Below are 21,769 nucleotides of genomic sequence, written 5' to 3' on the forward strand. Positions count from 1 at the left end.
AATTCCCATAGTGCTCAGAACCATTTGAACCATTTTTGGTGCAACCTTGCAAAAGTTTGGCGCTCCAAAACATCCCAAAGATGCTCTATAGGATTCAGGTCAGGACTCTGTGCAGGTCAGTCCGTTACAGGAATGTTATTGTGTGTAACCACTCCGCCACAGGCCGTGGATTATGAACAGGTGCTAGATCGTGTTGAAAGATGCAATCGCCATCCCCGAATTGCAGTGGGAAGCAAGAAGGTGTTTAAAACATCAATGTAGACCTGTGCTGTGACAGTGACACGCAAACCAACAGGGGGTGCAAGCCCCCTCAATGAAAAACACGACCACATCATAACACCACCGCCTCCGAATTTTACTGTTGGCACTACACATGCTGGTAGATGGCGTTCACCGGGCATTCACCACACCCACACCCTGCCATCGATCCCCACATTGTGTACCGTGATTCGTCACTCCACACAACGTTTTTCCACTGTTCACTCGTCCAATGTTTACGCTCCTTACATCAAGCGAGGCGTCGTTTGGCATTTACCGTCGTGATGTGTAGCTTATGACCATGAAATCCAAGTTTTCTCACCTCCCACCTAACTTTCATAGTACTTGCAGTGGATTCTGATGCAGTTCGGAATTCCTGTGTGATGATCTGGATAGATGTTTGACTATTACACATTACGACCCTCTTCAACTGTCTGCGGTCTGTCAGTCAACAGACGAGGTCGGCCTGTACGCTTTTGTGCTGTACATGTCCTTTCACTTTTCCACTTCACTATCACATCGGACTCAGTGGATCTAGGGATGTTTGGGAGTGTGGAAATCTGGCGTACAGACGTGTGACGCAAATGACACCCAATCACCTGACCACGTTCGAAATCCGGAGTTTCGCGGAGCTCTCCATTCTGCTCTGTCACGATGTGTTATGACTACTGAGGTCGCTGATATGGAGTACCTGGCATTAGGTGGCAGCAAAATGCGCCTAATATGAAAAACGTATGTTTTTGGGTGTGTCCGGATACTTTTGATCACATAGTGTACTTCTCTTACAGCGTCACGCGCCTTCAGCGCCACCAGACAGCTATGTGTTTGTTGTCACTTCTAAGAAGGTACGAATTTTAACAGTAAACCATACCTGATGATAAAAGTCACTCTTGTAGCGGCTGTCATTGGAAATGAATGAGCAACTCTGTGATGTTTTCACACTTACTGAATGAATCTGTTAAGAAATGCGATGCACTTCGTTGAATCTTCTATGTCAGTCCTATCTTATACAGTCCCAGATTGATATGCAATATTTAAATATCGTTCGTAGCAGGACATCCTGAGATACCTCTTTCCTGTTGATTCTTCCAGTGACTCAGTTTGGCATCTGCCTTATCTTAGTTAGTTTTACGTGGTCGTGCCACTTTAAATCGCTCCGTACTCGTAGACCTAGCTATTCAAACGAAGTGACTGCGTCATGATTATTCTGCTATCTCGTAACCATGTAATAATGGGTCTTCCCACCTATTTATGCACATTAAGCCATTGTTGAGGATCAGCTACCAATCCCTACACCAAGTGTCAATCCTCTATATGTTTTCCTGAATTTCAATACCATACAGTCCTCGAGGTTTGAGGCTTCATCCGCAAGCAGCCTCATGGAATTTACAAACTTATCCACTTAATCATTTATATACATTGTGCAAAGTAATAGTTCTCTGAAACCACCTTCGTGTGTGCCCAAAGTTACTTCTAGGTCTGAAGATCTCTCACCGTTAAGAATGACACGCAGTACACCCTCGTATTTTGCTCACTAAGAGGAGTGGGGAACTGTACTGAACGCCTTTCGGAACCCAGGAATGGCAGCATCAACTTGGGCGCCTGTTCTACTACTTTCCGAGTCTCGCTAACGAACAGAGCGAACTGGGTTTCACAGGATCGTTGTTTGCGCCCTCCGTGTTGATTCTTACAGAAGAGGTTTTCGGTTTCCAGAAGTACCATAATGCCTGACCATAAAACATGTCCCCAAATTCAGCAAAAAAGTGATGTCAACGATATATGACTACTGTTTTGTACGCCTGTTCAACTATCCTCCTTGAAAATGTAAATGATCTGTGCATTTTTTCCAGTCACTAGGAAATTTTCGCTCCTCCACTGACCTATGGTGTACTGCTGCTACAAGACGAGTAAGTTCTTTGGCGTACTATATGCAGAAGCGTATGACATCAGATTCTGTAGCCTTGCCTCTACTGAGCGCTTCCAGTCAAATCTAGATATGATTCTACAAGCTTGCTTCCATCAGGAACTGCGTGCTCCGCGGCCGCATTAATAAGATCCAACACAGAAGGAAGGGTAGCATTGGTCGTAATTAAAAAAAAAAAAAAAAAAAAGGTTTACCGTGAACGACGTGAGATAGGACGTTCATATTCGCAGTACACTTATAATAGCATGTTCTGTAGATGTGATTAGCATTTGAACCATGTCGGCCTGAGGGTTCAAGGACAACACCGATATCGCGACGCAACGCCGCCTACCGGTAAAATATGTTTTCGGCTCTCCTTGTCGCTATAAATCGAAGGTAATGGATCAGTGTGAGTTGAGCAGACGTGCAGGATGCCTCGCCGCAGACGTATGCGCGATCCGTACCGTCGAATCAGTGAGACTGAAAGAGGGCACATTACTGGCATGAGGAAATGTGTTGCTGCTCGTGTGGGACGAAGTGTTTCAGCAGTGCAACGAGTGTATGCAGAGTGGTTGACGGAAGATCGTAGAACACGACGAGATGGGCCAGATCACACCAACCAGACAACACCCCGAGAAGATCGACACCTCGTCCGAATGACATTGCAGGATAGATCTTCTTTCTCCGCGGCTCTGACGCAACAGTGGAACAGTGTAATACATCATAAACTATCAGGGGTCACAAACCGTCGCCCTGTATTACGACGTCGTCCACTTATCCACCTACCTTTGACGAATGTACAGAAACATGCTAAATGACAATGGTATAGAACGACGTCACAAATGACAGTAATGACATTATATAGTTGAAGATAGTAACTGTTCTCGAAAGAACAGGTACCATTGATCACCGTGCAGCTTCTCTAACATAAATGATAATTAATTGAAACCCTCAGCTGCCGACAGGTGGTGTTGATACATCTCGATGGGGACAATTGAAAATGCGTGCCCCGACCGGGACTCGAACCCGGGATCTCCCGCTTACATGGCCGACGCTCTATCCATCTGAGCCCCGGAGGACACACAGATGAATAACGCGACTACAGGGACTTATCCCTTGCACGCCTCCCGTGAGACCCACATTCTCAACTGTCCACAATCTACATACGCAATGTTCCTAACAGATATGTTGGCCATCCACTCATTACTCGCGCCAATTAAGGAGACGATTCCCGTAAGAGTTCGGGCAACCTGTGGGTTTTCTCTCTTACAGGAATCGTCAGCTTAGTTGGCGCGATTAATGGGTGGACGGCCAATATATCTGTTAGGAACATTGCGTATGTAGATTGTGGACAGTTGAGAATGTGGGTCTCACGGGAGGCGTGCTAGGGATAAGTCTCTGCAGTCCCGCTATTCATCTGTGTCCTCGGTGGCTCAGATGGATCGAGCGTCTGCCATGTAAGTAGGAGATCCCGGGTTCGAGTCCCGGTCGAGGCACACATTTTCAGCTATCCCCATCAAGGTATATCTACAACACCTGCCGGCAGCTGAGGGCTTGAATTAATTATCATTCACATCATAAAGTGTGTTCGGCGAATCCAGATTCTGTTTGTCTGAAAATGGCGGTCGCATTTTGGTTCGCCGCAGACGGGGGAAGCGTCATCGCAGTGATTGCATTCGCACAAGACGTACAGCGCCAAGACAAGGCCTTACAGTTTGCGGTGCTGTTGGGTACAATCGCAAATCACAGTTGATGCGTGTCCAGGGCAGTGTGGCCAGCGTGACCTACGTGAGTGACATGTTGCTGCCCGTAGCCATACTCTTTGTGCACTACACCCCGTTTCCATTTTTCAGCTAGACAACGCACGACCTCATGTTGCTGCACGAACGAGTGCCTTCTTGATGGATGGATGGATGGAGAGGGTTTTAAGGGCGCACGACGGCAAGGTCTTCAGTGACCGCTCAGTAACAGATTGAGTCGTGTGTCAAGAGAAGACTCAGAACAATAAGATAAAACAGAACATAAGACAAAGGAAACAAGTTTGAAAAAATATGTGTCTACCCACACCGAAGCGTGGGACGAGGCATGCTGCTAGCAGTAAAACATGGACAACCCAGGAAGAAAGTGGTAGAGGGAGCTAAAACAATATAGCAGATGGTAGTGGCTGGCTGACCGCAAGGAAAAAGGGAGGAACCAGCCACTGTGCAATACACTAAAACCTCCAGCCCAAAAGTTTAGGCCAGAGTCCAGAAACATCACAAAACTAGTCAGAGGAGCCAGCCTTTGGCTCTGGCCCACCAGATCACGAGACTTGCCGCCAGTCTAAAATGTGTGGGATATGGTCAAACGACAGGTGCAGTACTGTGACCCAATGCCAACCACCAGAGATGAACTCTGGAACCATGTGAATGCAGTATGGGTGACTATACTACAGAGGGCCATTCGCGCCTTATACGTGTCGTTGCCATCACGCGTGGAACAAGTTACACTACTGGCCATTAAAATTGCTACACCAGGAAGAAATACAGATGATAAACGGGTATTCATTGGACAACTATATTATACTAGAACTGACATCTGATTACTTTTTCACGCAATTTAGGTGCATAGATCCTGAGAAATCATTACCCAGAACAACCACCTCTAGCCGTAATAACGGCCTTGATACGCCTGGGCATTGAGTCAAACAGAGCTTGGATGGCGTGTACAGGTACAGCTGCCCATGCAGCTTCAACACGATACCACAGTTCATCAAGAGTAGCGACTGGCGTCCTGTGACGAGCCAGTTGCTCGGCCACCATTGGCCAGACGTTTCCAATTGGTAGATCTGGAGAATGTGCTGGCCAGGGCAGCAGTCAAACATTTTCTGCATCCAGAAAGGCCCGTACAGGACTTGACATATGCGGTCGTGCATTATCCTGCTGAAATCTAGGGTTTCGCTGGGATCGAATGAAGGATAGAGCCACGGGTCGTAACACATCTGAAATGTAGCGTCCACTGTTCAAAGTGCCGTCAATGCGAACAAGAGGTGACCGAGACGTGTAACCAATGGCACCCCATACCATCACGCCGGGTGATACGCCAGTATGGCGATGACGAATACACGCTTCCAATGTGCGTTTACTGCGATGTCCCCAAACACGGATGCGACCATCATGATACTGTAAACAGAACCTGGATTCATCCGAAAAAATGACGTTTTGCCATTCCTGCATTCAGGTTCGTCGTTGAGTACACCATCGCAGGTGCTCCTGTCTGTGATGCAGCGTCAAGGGTAACCGCAGCCATGGTCACCGAGCTGATAGTCCATGCTGCTGGCAACGTCGTCGAACTGTTCGTGCAGACGGTTGTCGTCTTGCAAACGTCCCCATCTGTTAACTCAGGTATCGAGACGTGGCTCCACGATCCTTTAAAGCCGTGCAGATAAGATGCCAGTTATCTTGACTGCTAGTAATACGAGGCTGTTGGAATCCAGCATGGCGTTCCGTATTACCCTCCTGAACCCACCGATTCCATATTCTGCTAACAGTCATTGGATCTCGACCAACGCGAGCAGCAATGTCGCGATACGATAAACCGCAATCGCGATAGGCTACAATCCGACCTTTATCAAAGTCGTAAACGTGATGGTACGCATTTATCCTCCTTACACGAGGCATCACAACGACGTTTAACGAGGCAACGCCGGTCAGCTGCTGTTTGTGTATGAGAAATCGGTTGGAAACTTTCCTCATGTCAGCACGTTGTAGGCGCCAACCTTGTGTGAATCCTCTGAAAAGCTAATCATTGGCATATCACAGCATCTTCTTCCTGTCGGTTAAATTTCGCGTCTTTAGCACGTCATCTTCGTGGTGTAGCAACTTTTATGGCCAGTAGTGTATCAGGGCCCATGGCAGACCCTGTGACTACTAGGCAACAGGCACATGCTCAACAGAAGTGACTGAAATGCTAATCATTTCTGCAGAACGTGCTAACGTACCTATCTTGCGAATATGAACTTCCTTTCTCTAGTCGTCATGTTTTTTTCTGAACGTTACTGTAAAATCGCACATAGGACAACCTTGCCATTAGAGATAAACAGTTTACTGCTTATATTTCCACCCCGATAAACTCATTATGTTGACATACCGACATTTTATTTAAGATGAGTCATCATGGCTTGAATGTAACTACGCTGAAGACAGCTACACATTAGCTGAAATCAGTCTGCAATAAATAGATTAAAATTAACGACCGATACTTCCCTTCCTCCTATCTTGGATCAAGTTAGTATGATATATAACCTAACGTTGCGAGCTACCTCCCATTTTGACAAAACTCTTCTGGGGAGGTAAACGCAAGCAAAGATGATCCGCAGTGCTTAAAGATACTGACATTTCGTTTGAAATTTGAGGAAACAGTTGACTAATCAGACTGGTCAGTTTAACGACGAGCGTGTCGAAACCGTTCATATTTGGGTGGGCGACCAGGCTACAACAGGGGTGAGAAAGAAGACAATTAGCCTTTGTCCAGCTATTTCACTTAGGGGATTTTCTGACCCCACAGCTCACAAAGCTGTCCTGCAGTGCTTGAGAGCGACTGGAATCAAATATATTTTCTCATTCTGCGACTATCAAAATTTTCACATGAGTTTTTTTCCTTCACACGGCATGATGAAGATAGTCCAACAACAGAATTTTGGGCCTATACAGAACCATTCCAACAGCGTTCTTCCCGCCCACGATTCGCAGAAGGAACATCAAGAGGAGAAATGGAACTGGTGTGGTGTGATCCTCTGCCACACACTGTATAGTGCGGCCCCTACAAACATAGATGTAAGTAGCTACTAGTTAGGGAGGATAACATGGTGTGTACAGCTGCACAGAGGGCTTTGAAAAGATGTGGAAATATGTATTCGTGGAAACAGGAGTTCGCACTAGCATGTTATGCTGAATGTTGTTGCTGGCTTCCAATAATTGTTTTCTGCATTAAAAGCAACATTTCATTGTTTTAGTTTCAGGTATTGACGAGGTAACGACTCTCTGAAGCAGGTACTCTTATCCCCGTGTGATGGAAGAAAAAAGTGTCCAGGTCAGCGAGTTGAAAGAAGGCAGACAAGAAGACTCACTGGCAAAGCCATCTGATGATCACGCCAAACCCAGTGAACAAGATGAAGCGGTCACCACCTTACACGATGGCATCAGGTAGGCAGACTATGGGTATTGCTTGCAAAATTTAGCACACAACATAAAAAGGTAGTTGTAATCAGACCAGTGCCGTGATGAGTTGTGAGCCATGGCTGGCTCATGCTATGCGTTGGATTAAACCTTGGTTGCTATTCTGCATTCAGTCTCCCGCGGTTATTGCGATTATGCTGTTATCCTCTTTTTGGATTATCTTTGGCCTGGCGCTTACAGTTTTCAGCTGGGCTGTGTGCGGGCAGTTGGGCAGTTGGCGTGGAAATCTCCGCGGCATGTAGTTTGGCCGGGCCCGCTGGTGGCCTCTATGTGGTGTCAGAATATTTGGCTCACCGATCCTGGACATGAAAGTTGAGTTTGACTTAATCTACCAGCAAGTCATGACTGTTCAAATTGTGTCGTTTGGAGTTCGTTGTCGACTGTTGGGATATTCCCACGAGCAACAACGTGTGTTTTCAAGTTGGCAAATTTTAGCCACCCTCTGGTGGAGTTTAACTGTACTCGGTTATTTTAACTAAAGTGCACCAGAGGAATCTTCTGCCTTGTGGAAGTTAACGTTCCGGCTACCTGCACTAGCCGCTGATGTAAATTCAGGCAGTGTACTTTCCTCATCGTGTTGCCGCTGTCCAGCATGGTGTGTAGTTTGACAGCTCAATGCATAATTGGTTGTGGGCGCCAATACCTTCTACGTTGTTCCATTGAACTCCCTGTTGTGTGATGGTCGGGTGAAGCGGAGGTTATCCTGTCAGTGGGTCCGTTGACTGTCTGTCGGTTGGGTTGTCGCCGGATCGACAATAGTTGGGCCGGCTGCCTGTCTCACCTAAGTGAGCATTTGGGTTTGAATTCCAGGCCGACCCTGGGAACTTCTGAGCGCCCTTGGGTGTACTGCCTTTTCTTGTTTGTTCTTGTTGTTTGCACTTGTATGGCTTCTAGCCGATTTTTAGATTAAGATTGTTTTGCCCTTAAGGCGTCAGATGGTTTGGCCCTTCAGCATAATTTAAGAACTGTTTTATGTAAAGCCGTTGGCATTTTTTTTTAAATTACTGATATTGAGTCTTAAGTAATGGGCCTTCAGCCGATTTTGAATTTAAGTTGTTTGCTCTTAAAGTATGATTCTTTGGGCCTTCAGCCCAATTAAGGAACTGTTTTAAGATAAGGCTTTGCTTTTTAAATTTCTGATTTTGGTTTTTTTTTTTAGAAAACAGGGTGTCTCAAGTTGTGGGTGTTTTGTTACTGACTTTTGAAAAATTCGGCGACCCACTCATCGGGTAAAGTGATGTTGAATGTTTTTGGGAATACCACCATGTGGTGTTGACAGATTACGCTCTAAAAGTCAAACTTGCATACATTAAACATAGTCTCACAATGTTATGGGTGTCTGTCAAGGTGATGTGTCATTTAAGCTGTTCAAGGGCGTGGTTTGCTCCACGAAAACTCCCCAGCTCATCCAGAACATTTAAAGCAAGTTGCCAATCGTCGCACCACTTTGGAATATTTTCAAGATTCGACAATATTTCTACAGCTTCTTTAACATAGTATTTCATTGCAAATAATTCCATTAACTGAACAAGTTTGAGCTTACAATTAATAGTGTCTGTCAGGTCGCTAATGTGCAACATGAACATTAAGCGTCCCTACATACTTCCCTGGGACACGCTTCAAGTTACGTCAACAACTACCGACGTCTCTCCAGACGACGTAACACCCTGGGACTTTCCTAGCCAGAAATCCTTAATACAGTGCCACATTACACTTGATATCCCGTACGATCATACTTTCGATAATATACTTAGATGTGGTACTGAGTCAAACGTTATTTGGAAGTGGAGAGATACTACGTCTCACTGACTGCCTTTATTCATAGCTTCCCAGCAGTCACGTGAGAACACAATAAATCTCTTTTCGAAAGGTCTACGTTTGCGGAATCTGCGCTGGCTGGCAGGGAGAAGGCCCTTGTGTTTGAGATACGTCGTTAAGTTCGAGCTCGCCATATGCTCCAAAATGAAAAGCGTCCACTGGCATACACTTCACAGTGATACCGAGAGAACATGTACATATGTAGAAATTCAACAAATAATTTCATTGGACCGTCCATCTTTCGAGCTACTTGATCTGCCTTCTTCCGTTTAATTCTGTCTACATTCTTACAACATAGGCTGTTCTCTGGTGCGTTAATTTGTTTTTCTGTGTCTGTTAGTGTTTGTTTGGTCCAATCGATTTATATTTGGACTGTTGCGTCAACATGGCAGTGTATGGCGGCAATTGCAGATTAAGTATAATTTTTTCGGTTTGTGTTTTCTACACTCGGACGAGCTGACGGTTTCTCAAAATAACAATCTTGAACGTGGGTGGAGTTCAGCAACCGTATTGAAGGTTTGATGGAGGATAGATATGCCAACCGGTTGCACAAATTTTATTGCATTTCCCTGGTTTTTGTACCAACTAAGACGATGATGATGATGTTTGGATTGTGGGGCGCTCAACTGCGCGGTTATCAGCGCCCGTACGATTTTACCATCTTTCCTCAGTCCAACATCGCCACTTGCATGAATGATGATGAAATGACGAGGAAGACACAAATACCCAGTCGTTTCGAGGGAGGTGAAAATCCCTGACTCCGCCGGGAATCGAATCCGGACCCCGTGCTCGGGAAGCGAGAACGCGACCCCGAGGCCACGAGCTGCAGACTGTACCAATTAAGGGCATCTTCGTCAGAATGAGCTATAGTTACCTATAAAAAAATATTAATCAACATACCAGAATAACAAATATGCATAACGTACATAGGTTCCATCGAGAGGTAATAAAACAATATAAACTGAAGTGCAGAAGTCCAATCAATAAAAGTTATCTTGTAAAGTCAGTGTTAAAAGCATAAGCAAATCAAACAACTAGGGCTAGTATCAGACGCAGTAACAGCACTGCAGGATGGTAACAGCGCAATGTGCCCCACTTTTGGGGCGCGATTGCCGTAGAGTGGCACGCGAGAAAACATCTATGTTACAAATGAAAATAATTACTACAACGGAACTATCTAAATAACGGACGTATAATAATAGATAATAAATGAAAGATACAAGAAATGCTGCACGTTGAAACAACAGTTCTTACACGACATCTGTCGAGTGCATAAAGCATTAAAGTGCTCAAAATGAGTAGAATTAACACAGCAGGAATAGCAGCCATGGAATACAATAAAAACCATTAAAAGAGGAGGAAAACTATGTTTCAGAACTGTCTGTGTAAAGACCGACAACCAAGGAACGGCAGTAATTGCTAAAATAAATTCGTAGTTAAGTCTGCTGTAAACGAACAGAATGTCATCATGTACCTAGAATGTAACTGAAAACGTACATAAACAAAGCAACAAATTTTTGAAAAATTTTTCCTTCAAAGAATTAGCGAAGATGCCTGCCACTGGGCTGCTCACTGACAAGCAGTCAGGTTGTTTATACATTTTACCATTAAATTCAAAGTAGTTGTATTTCTGCACTGTTTCTAGCAAACTGAGTAACAAATACCTTTTTTAAAGGTGTTCTTTACGTTACTAAAGCACAAATGTAAGGATATAGATGCATATCTCGCTAGGGGTAAGATAGATACTGCCTACAGGAAAATTAAAGAGACCTTTGGAGAAAAGAGACCCACTTGTGTGAATATCAAGAGCTCAGATAGAAACCCAGTTCTAAGCAAAGAAGAGAAAACAGAAAGGTGGAAGGAGTATATAGAGGGTCTATACAAGGGCGATCTACTTGAAGACAATATTATGGAAATGGAAGAGGACGTAGATGAAGATGAAATGGGAGATATGATACTGCGTGAAGAGTTTGACAGAGCACTGAAAGACCTAAGTGGAAACAAGGCCCCGGGAGTAGACAACATTCCATTAGAACTACTGACGGCCTTGGGAGAGCTAGTCCTGACAAAACTCTACCATCTAGTGAGCAAGATGTGTGAGAAAGGTCAAATACCACCAGACTTCAAGAAGAATATAATACTTCCAATCCCAAAAAAGCAGGTGTCGACAGATGAGAAAATTACCGAACTATCAGTTTAATGAGTCAGGGCTGCAAAATACTAACGCGAATTCTTTACAGACGGATGGAAAAATTGGTAGAAGCCGATCTCTGGGAAGATCACTTTGGATTCCGTAGAAATGTTGGAACACGTAAGGCAATACTGACCCTACGACTTATCTTAGAAGATAGATTAAGGAAAGGCAAACCTACGTTTTTAGCATTTGTGGACTTAGAGAAAGCTATTGCAATGTTGACTGGAATGCTCTCTTTCAAATTCTGAAAGTGGCAGGGGTTAAATACAGGAGCGAAAGCTATTTACAATTTGTACAGAAACCACATGGCAGTTCCAAGAGTCGAGTGGTATGAAAGGGAAGCACTGGTTGGGAAGGGAGTGACACAGGTTTGAAGCCTATCCCCAATGTTATTCAATCTGTATATTCAGCAAGCAGTAAGGAAAACAAAAGAAAAATTCGGAGTGGAAATTAAAATCCATGGAGAAGAAATAAAAACTTTGAGGTTCGCTGATGACATTGTAATTCTATCAGAGGCAGCAAAGGACTTGGAATAGCAGCTGAACGGAATGGACAGTGTCTTGAAAGGAGGATATAAGGTGAACATAAACAAAAGCTAAACGAGGATAATGGAAAGTAGACGAATTTAATCGGGTGATGCTGAGGGAAATAGATTAGGAAATGAGACACTTAATGTAGTAAAGAAGTTTTGCTGTTTGGGGAGCAAAATAACTGATGGTGGTCGAAGTACAGAGGACATAAAATGTAGACTGGCAATGGCAAGGAAAGCGTTTCTGAAGAAGAGAAATGTGTTAACATCGAGTTAAATGTCAGGAAGTCGTTTCTGAAAGTATTTGTATGGAGTGTAGCCATGTATGGAAGTTAAACGTGGACGATAAATAGTTGGACAAGAAGAGAATAGAAGCTTTCGAAATGTGGTGCTACAAAAGAATGTTGAAGGTTAGATGGGTAAGTCACAAAACTAATGAGGAGGTATTGAGTAGAGTTGTGGAGAAGAGAAATTTGTGGCACAACTTGACTAGAAGAAGGGATCGGTTGGTAGGACCTATGCTAAGGCATCAAGGGATCACCAATTTAGTATTGGTGGGCAGCGTGGAGGGTAAAACTCGTTGAGGGAGACCAAGAGATGAATACACTAAACAGATTCAGAAGGATGTAGGTTGCAGTAGGTACTGGGAGATGAAGGAGCTTACACAGGATGGAGTTACATGGAGAGCTGCATCAAGTCAGTCTCTGGACTGAAGACCACAACAACAACATGTTATTCTTTATGATGTTGATGATTGTTTGATCTGGTGTACGTGAGTAGCCTTTAATTGTGCGCATGTAATCGTAAATGCATACCTGGGAATGTGGACTGACAACCTAAGTGCGCTATTGAGCACAACGCCACATCACTTACATGAAATTGAAGATAATACTTTGTGTGTGTGTGTGTGTGTGTGTGTAAACCGATCTCATTCATAAGCAAATAAATAAGCAAACCAATAATTTCACGCTCAGGAGGCTTGGTCAGTGCAAAATGTTTGAAAAAAAATCGTAACTGTATTTAAAGAGAATTGTAATGTCGACCATTATAAGAAAACACACGAAAATTTCTGCAGAGACATATGACCCTGGTAAAGTAAAGAAAATGGCAAAACCTACATTGCGCAAAGGAAACGAACAGTCAAGTATTATGTATCTCACCTGCACAGTAATACTCCGAATCGGCTATATATGAAAAAAACTGCTAAAAACAAACTACAGTTGGTCCATCTTGACACAGAATGACAAAGAAACACATGAAAACCTCTAAGTCAAACTTATCAAAGAAAACAATTACAGACTAATACGAAAATTCATTTAATCTGATAACTTCCACGGTTCAGCAAATTAACTCAGGTGATCAGTTCAATAGAATAATTATCAAAAACTCGACTGTGACGAGGGTGAAATGGACCAACAATACAAGTCTACAAAAACAAACTTTTTACTTCATCAAATAATACCTTGTTCTTCATTTCAAAAGCCTTTCTTCGTCCTTATGCTATCGAGCCATTGTTGTGATTCATCATTCCTCCTCGTAATAAATCTGCAAGTCACATAGCTCCAAAAATGCGACCATGCATTACACTGTATACTCAACGAAAAAAGAAATCCGACTGCTGCAAATTGCAGCTGTCCATTACCGGCTGTCAAAGATTCTATGACTCCACGGTGCTGCCAACATAGACACAGATACTGTTGCCTAACAACTGTTTCTCTGGCCGCAGTTCTTCGAATATATCATTTTCCTTTACAAATATTAACACATCCAACAACATCACCAAAAAATAGCCATCTTACACCGGTACATTGCTGTTCAAATTGGTAATATCGAATGAAAACTATTTTATATCTTGACCGCATTCTAAGGTCTTAATTTGATTTACTAGAGGCTGGTTTTTAGTGACTGAGTAAATATTTTGAAATACGAACGACATTTTTATATTGTCGTTAAGAAATTTTGCCAAATTATGATTAGCATTGTTCATACTATTCGTGATTGGTCGAACTGGATGAAGCAATCGTATGTACTTTGGACTGTGAGTGCAATTTTGGGGCGTGTGAATTCATGTTAACTATCTGTTTTTTTTTATGGAATGCTTCGAGGAAATGCTTAGCGTCGCCAATAAATGATTTAATTTCTTTTCGTAATGCGGGAATTGGGTTCACGTTAGATCCTGAAATGCTGTTTCCTCAAAAAACTTTAAAGTCTTTGTTACATGTTCGCGCTTAATGACAATAACTGAAGCATTACGCTTGTCTGATTTCGAATAGAGGGCTTCATTTTTTTAAGTTTGGCATTAATGTTTTTAATCACTTTTAGAGTGAACGCGTTGTCTAGGGGTAGTGCCTCTCATTAGTAATGAAAACGTCCTCGGTCTTAAATTTCGAATAAAAACCACCAGCAAGGGAGGTCAAAGACTTGCGGCTAACAAGTCACCCTCGTTCTGCCAACGGCCTTGTCGAAGAGGGCAGATGAGCGGACAGAGGTTCAGAGCAAGCTCTTGCCCTCGGAGTAGAAAAATGCCCCTGAAAAATGGAATAATCACCAATGATCAACGGCATGAGAATGCAGAAGGCAATTATTGCATTAAATACACATAACGTGTATCCACAGGACATGTAGCCTGAAACTAAAAGTGTCTTGATGATTCCGGACTAGACCCCCATTCGGATCTCCGTGTGGGGATTGCCAAAGGAAGGTGATCATGCGAAAAAATTAAATAACCAACGAAAGGGTAACGTTCTACGAATCGATGTGTGAAATGTAAGGAGTCTGTACGTTCTAGGAAAGCTAGAAAATCTGAACAGGGAGCTGTTAAGGATCAGTCTAAATATGGTGATGCTCAGCGAAGCGAAGTGGGAAGAAGGCAAGGATTTCAGGTCAGACGAATTTAACGTAATAACAATTGCAGCATAAAATGGTATTAACGGGAGTAGGATTCGCTATGAATAGGAAGGTAGAACAGAGAGTGAGTTATTGTGAACAGTTCCGTGATAGGGTTGTTCTCATCAGAATCGACAACAAACACCGACAACAAAAGTTCAGGTATACATGCCAACGTCGCAAACAGAAGATGAAGAGACAGAGAAATTCAGGACATGAAAAACTAATAGTCATGGAAGACTTCAACACGGTGGTACGGCAATGAGTGGAAGAAGGGGTTATGTGAGAATACGGGCTTAGCTGGCCGCTGTGGCTGAGCGGTTCTAGGCGCTTCCGTCCGGAACCGCGCTGCTGTTACGGTCGCAGGTTTGAATCCTGCCTCGGGCGTGGATGTGTGTGATTTCCTTAGGTTAGTTAGATTTAAGTAGTTCTAAGTCTAGGGGACTGATGACCTCAGATGTTAAGATCCATAGTTCTTAGAGCCATTTGAACCATTTTTAATACGGGTTTGGTAATAGAAATCAGAGAGAAGGAAGGCTAATTGAGTTTTCCAATAAATTTCAGCTTGTAATAACAAACACTCTGTTCAAGAATCAAGAGAGGAATAGGTGTACTTGGTAAAGGCCTGCAGACACAGTAATGTTTCAGTTACATTACGCCATGGTCAGCTGGAGATTACGAAATCAGGTATTGGATTATAATGTCTAGCGAATAACAGATATAGACCGAGATCAAAATTTAGTTTATAGACATTGCAATACAGAATACCTCAGCAGGCCGTTCATATAGAGGCCACAGACGTTGGAGAGAAAAACATAGGTGCGAGTGAAGTAACTGCGAGAAAAACCTGGGTAAAAGAAGAACTACTTAGTGATCGACGAAAGGAAAAAGTACACAAATTTTCAGGGAACTTCAGGAACAGAGAAATACAAGTTACTAACGAATGAAATAAACAGGGAGCTAAGCGAAATGGCTGCATGAAAAATGTGAAGTAATAGAAACAGAAATAATTGACTGAAGGACTGACTCGCCATACAGAAAAGTCGAAACAAACTTAGGCGAAATTAAAAGCAAGAGTGGTAACATGAAGAGTGCAATGGGAATGCCACTGTTAAATGTGGAAGGGCGAATGGGTGGAAGCACTAAACCGAAGGCCTCTATGATGAAGAGAGCTTGTCTGGTGACGTGACAGAAGAAGAAACAGGAGACGATAAGGAAGAGATAGGGGATCCAGTATTAGAAACGGAATTTTAAAAGGCTTTGGAAGACTTAAAATCAAATGAGGCATAAGGGATGGGTAACATTCCTTCGGTATTTTTAAAATCGTTTGGGCATTGGCAACACCCAAACGACTATTCACGTTGGTGCGCAGGATGTGTGACACTGGATAAATGCCATCAGATTTTCGGAAAAACATCGTCCACGCAGTTCCGAAGATTGCAACAGCCGAAAAGTGCGAGTTATCGCACAATCAGCTTAAAAGTTCATACATCATAGTCGCTGACAAGAATAATATACAGAGGAAGTGATAATAAAACTGGGGGTCAGTTAGATGACCATTAGTTTGGCTTTAGGAAAAGGAAAGGCACTGCAGAAGTAGCTCTGACGTTGCGGCTGATAATCAAAGCAAGACTGAAGAAAATTTAAGACATGGCCATATGATATGTCAACCTTGAAAAGGCTTTCTACAATGTAAATTGGTGCATGATGTTCGACATTCTGAGAAAAATGGGGGCGAGGTATAGGGAAAGACGGGTGATATACGATATGTACAAGAATCAATAGGGAACAATAAGGGTGGAAGATCAAGTACGAAGTGTTCGAATTGAAAAGGGTGAAAGATAGGGATGTATTCTTCCGCCACTACTGTTCAGTTTATACATCGAAGAAGCAATGAGGGAAAATGGTTCAAATGGCTCTGAGCACTATGGGACTCAACTGCTGTAGTCATAAGTCCCCTAGAACTTAGAACTACTTAAACCTAACTAACCTAAGGACAGCACACAACACCCAGCCATCACGAGGCAGAGAAAATCCCTGACCCCGCCGGGAATCGAACCCGGGAACCCGGGTGTGGGAAGCGAGAACGCTACCGCACGACCACGAGATGCGGGCAGCAATGAGGGAAATAAAAGAAAGGTTCCAGAGGGGGATTAAAGTTCAACGTGAAAGGATATCAACGATAGGTTTTGCTGTTGAAGTTGCTATCCTCTGTGAAAGTGGGGACGTATTACAGGATCTATGTGTTGAATGTGGCTTGAGAGTAAGTCGAAGTAAATAATGAGAAGTAGCACAAATGAGAATAGAGAGAAACTTCACATCAGGATCAATGGTGCGAAGTATATGAAGCTAAGGAATTCTGCTACTTATGCAGCGAGGAGGGTACAGGAAGCAGACTAGCGCAGGCAAAAAGGGCATTTCTGGCCAAGAGAAGTCTGCTAGTATCAAACATAGGCCTTAATTTGAAGAAGAAGTTTCTGAGAATGTATGGTGGTGAAACATGTACTGTGAGAAGACCGGGCCGGCCGCGGTGGTCTCGCGGTTCTAGGCGCGCAGTCCGGAACCGTGCGACTGCTACGGTCGCAGGTTCGAATCCTGCCTCGGGCATGGATGTTTGTGATGTCCTTAGGTTAGTTAGGTTTAAGTAGTTCTAAGTTCTAGGGGACTAATGACCACAGCAGTTGAGTCCCATAGTGCTCAGAGCCATTTGAACCATTTTTTTGAGAAGACCGGAAAAGAGCAGGATCGAAGCATCTGAGATGTAGTGCTACGGGAGAATGTTGAAATTTAGGTGGACTGATAAGGTAAGAAACGAGGAGGTTCTCCACAGAATCGGAGACGAAAGGAATATGTGAAAAACACTGACAAGAAAAAGGAACAGGATGGCAGGACCTGTGTCAAGATATTCGGGAAATACTTCCATGGTACTAGAGGGAGCTGTAGAGGGTAAAAGTTATAGAGAAAGACAGAGACTGGAATACATCCAGAAATAACTGAGGCCGTAGATTTCAAATGCTACTCTGAGATAAGAAGCTTGGTACAGGAAATGAATTCATGGCGTGCCGCATCAAAGCGTGCGGAAGACTGATAACTCAAAAAAGAAGTCGTTATTAAACGAACATTGACTTTTAACTAAATTTTTGTTGGAAATGTTACATTCGTCATAGGCTATCCTTATTTGAAGAGAATTTTTCCAATTAATACTGTCAAGACCCGCCACTTTTTCGACCAAGTTTTGGTCTGACATTTGGCATTACATTGTAATTTAAATTGTTTTCTAAGAGTGATGATTCTTCACGCGGAAAATGTATTTCAGTCTTATTTGAAGATATATCAAAAAAACTTATGATCTGACTTTTGAAAGCTATTAGTAACAAAAGATTTTGGCACAGTTAAAACACATTGAACCTTAGCGAATTTCTTTTCACAGCTGCTGTAAATATGATTTGTACTGTTATCTTACCCATGGTTAGTAAAATCCCAGACATATCAGTCTGATAATTTAATTCATAAGAAAACTTTTTGTAAGTTCTAAGTGCAGTAAGAAAGCTTCTTCATTTAGTCTGTCATCTTGCAAAGAGAACTGATTTTTTTCGGAAATTACTTTTTGTTCTATGCTCTTAAAAGTTGTTGGTTCTTTCATACACTGCCTGAAGGTTCAGAATGGCTTTTACGTGACTAGGTTACAATCCCATTTCTTCACAATGCATGTTATAAATAATTACTGTACATGTGTATAATAATTTTCCTCTTACGTCTTTGTACTTTGTGACAGCATTGCATACTTGGCCTAGGAAAAATCTGACAACCCGTTGACTTATTACAACGGATCTAGATTTCAACTGTAGCATAGTCATATTTAGTGCATACCTTAAAATGACTTCCATATTATTATACTACATCCTCGTACAAAATACAGAAAAAATATATAACCAAAAGAACTGGCGGCTTGTCCACGTGGGTATACACTGCTGAGCCAAAACATTATGACCACTTGCTTAATATCTTGTTTGCTCGTCTTTGGAACAAAATGTATCACTGATTCTGTGTAGCAGGGATCCGATAGTTTGTTGGTAGGTTTGTGAAGTTATGTGGCATTAGAACTCTACGCACAGGTCATGCAATTCGCGTAGATTACGTGCCGCTAATTCGAATACGCGGTGATCGCACCCGATAGTGACCCAAATGGGTTCGATAGGACTTATATGAGACGAATTTGGTCACCGAGATATCAACGTGAGTTCACTGTTAAGCTCCTCAAACCACAGTGGAACGGTTCTGGCCCCCAGACGTGGACAATTTTACGGCTGAAAGATGACATCGCTGTAAAAATTGTTTTCCATCACCACGGTTCCGAGAGTACAGAAAATGGGAATAGAGATCAACATAAACATTATTTCCACCCTTTTTGAAACCTTTTTGAAAACCACTCATTGCATGTTGTACCACCATACAGCGAGACGTTCAGAGGTAGTGGTCCAGATTGCTGTACACACCAGTACCTCTAATACCGAGTAGCACGTCCTCTTGGATTGATGCATACCTGTATTCGTGGTGGCATACTATCCACAATTTCATCGAGGCACTGTTGGTCCAGATCGTCCCACACCTCAACGGCGACTCGACGTAGATCCATCAGAGTGGTTGGTCGGTCACTTGGTCACTTCGTCAATAAACAGCCCTTTTCAATCTATTCCAGGCATGTTCGATAGCGTTTATGTCTGGAGAACATGCTGGCCACTCTAGTCGAGCGATGTCGTTATCCTGAAAAAAGTCATTATTAACAAGATGTGCACGATGGGCACGCGAATTGTCGTCCATGAGGACGAATGCCTCGCCAATATGCTGCCGATATGGTTGCACTGTCGATGGCATTCAGGTATCGTACAGCCGTTACGGCGCCTTCCACGACCACCAGCGGCTTACGTTGGCCCTACATAATGCCACCCCAAAACAGCAGTGAACCTCCACCTTCCTGTACTCGCTGGACAGTGTGTCTAAGGCGTTCAACCTGATCGGGTTGCCTCCAAACACGTCTCAGACGATTGTCTGGTTGAAAGCAAATGCGACAGTCACCGGTGAAGAGAACCTGACGCCAATCCTGAGCGGTCCATTCCGCATGTTTTTGGGACCATCTGCTCCGCGCTGCATGGTGTCGTGGTTGCAAAGATGGACCTCACCGTGGACGTCGGGGGTGGAGTTGCGCATTATGCAGCCTATTGTTCACGGTTTGAGTCGTAACACAACGTCCTGTGGCTGCACGAAAAGCATTATTCAACATGGGGGCGTTGCTGTCAGCCATAATCCGTAGGTAGCGGTCATCCACTGCAGTAGTAGCCCTTGGGCGGCCTCAGCGAGGCATGTCATCGACAGTTCCTGTCTCTATGTATTTCCTCCGTGTCCGAACAACATCGCTTTGGTTCACTCCGAGACGCCTGGACACTTCCCTTGTTGAGAGCCCTTCCTGGCACAAAGTAACATTGCGCACTCGATCGAACCGCAGTATTGACCGTCTAGGCGTGGTTGAAGTACAGGAAACAAGAGCAGTGTACCCCCTTCCTGGTGGAATGACTGGAACTGATCGGCTGTCGGACCCCATCCGTCTAATAGGCGCTTGAAAGTTAGCTACTTTAATTTGTTATAATAAAAGCGTTACTGCTAGCCAATGAAACCGGGTTAAAAGCTGTGAGCTGTCTGGGGAAGTTAATCTTGCATTACTAACCAACTGTTTCAGCAGGTAACTAGTCTAGGTTTACCACATTACCAATCAGACTAAAATTGATTATAATCTTTTACAGTCATACAACAACCGGTAATATATATTTATAAAAGGAGAATTTAAATAAAAAGAAAGAAATCAGTTTATTTTTGCAAATTTATTTTAAGATTGTTCATTGAAATTTCAGCATATTATACGTGAGTTATAACTGAGCTGGTGCCTTATTTACGATTGTGAAAATGTGAGATTGGAATCTTACGGAACACATAAAATATGGAGCCAAGATTGGGAGACTGGATACAACACTCCATTCATAAAACAACACACAAAGAACATTGAACCACATGCAAGAGAAAGCTAACCACAACCAACAGATTCAAATTTCTACCCAAAGAATTTACGTTCGTAGCACAATCCTGTCCGTCATGTAATTACCACACACTGGTATACTAAATTCATATTAACTCTTTGTGAAATCTTCCCAAGAAGAATAGCTGAGGGCTACTTTGATGATTACACCACATGCTTCACGTGGTCAACTTGGTTTACACAAAGCGTATAACTCCACAATAATTCTGATAATTAAAATAAATTAGATCGAAAAGCAAATTACAAAAGAAAAACCTCGAACTGGTTACTAACGTCTTACTGTTAACCTGACGGGTCAAACAGTTATATAAGCACGTGGTACTGGTCTCACAAAGTACACGCCACGTGGGTTGAACATAAAGAAAAGTTGCTATATTCAAAATATTGTCAAGACGAGACGTTATAATCACACAAGCATTTGCATTTAAGATTGATCTTACTTAGAGTTACTGATCAACACGTGGTTCCACTTTACTCACAAAGTAGTAACAAAGCAACTCCCGGAAAATAATATGAACCTCACACGAGAATTACACTACGCTGCAATTTAAGATAACCTTAGATATTTTAGAGCTAAACCCGAAATAAAAGTGATTAAATTCTCAGTTAGGCTGAACTTAACAAATCCATTGTCCTACGGACTTAGGAGACACGCGCTTAGCCGGAGATCTTACCATTTCAGACGCTCGTCACCGCCAGACTGCTACTGCCTACTACTGGACTGCCACCGAGCTACCACAGAGCGTGCTTCCCTGAGGGTGGCTCACAAAGACAAACGGAAGGGCCCAGAGGGGCAGCTTCCTATACCAACATGACAAGGGACGGACCGGACCATACTAAGAATAGAAACCTCTTTGCTTTTAGGAACCGTAGCTAC

The 21,769-nt window shown here is 43.2% G+C and overlaps 1 protein-coding gene across 1 annotated transcript in view; it reads left to right on the forward strand.

Annotated features, from left to right (window-relative positions):
- The window catches only part of LOC126243764 (caspase-1-like), a 149,263-nt gene that overhangs the window by 48,783 nt on the left and 78,711 nt on the right, over positions 1 to 21,769 (forward strand). The window contains exon 2 of the mRNA XM_049948186.1: positions 7,155 to 7,344. Coding sequence (XP_049804143.1) covers positions 7,211 to 7,344 — 134 coding nt within the window. The 5' untranslated portion in view covers positions 7,155 to 7,210. The remainder of the gene's footprint in view (positions 1 to 7,154; positions 7,345 to 21,769) is intronic.

This window comes from Schistocerca nitens, chromosome 1 (genome assembly GCF_023898315.1).
Source record: "Schistocerca nitens isolate TAMUIC-IGC-003100 chromosome 1, iqSchNite1.1, whole genome shotgun sequence".
In the NCBI taxonomy this organism is placed as follows: Eukaryota; Metazoa; Arthropoda; class Insecta; order Orthoptera; family Acrididae; genus Schistocerca; species Schistocerca nitens.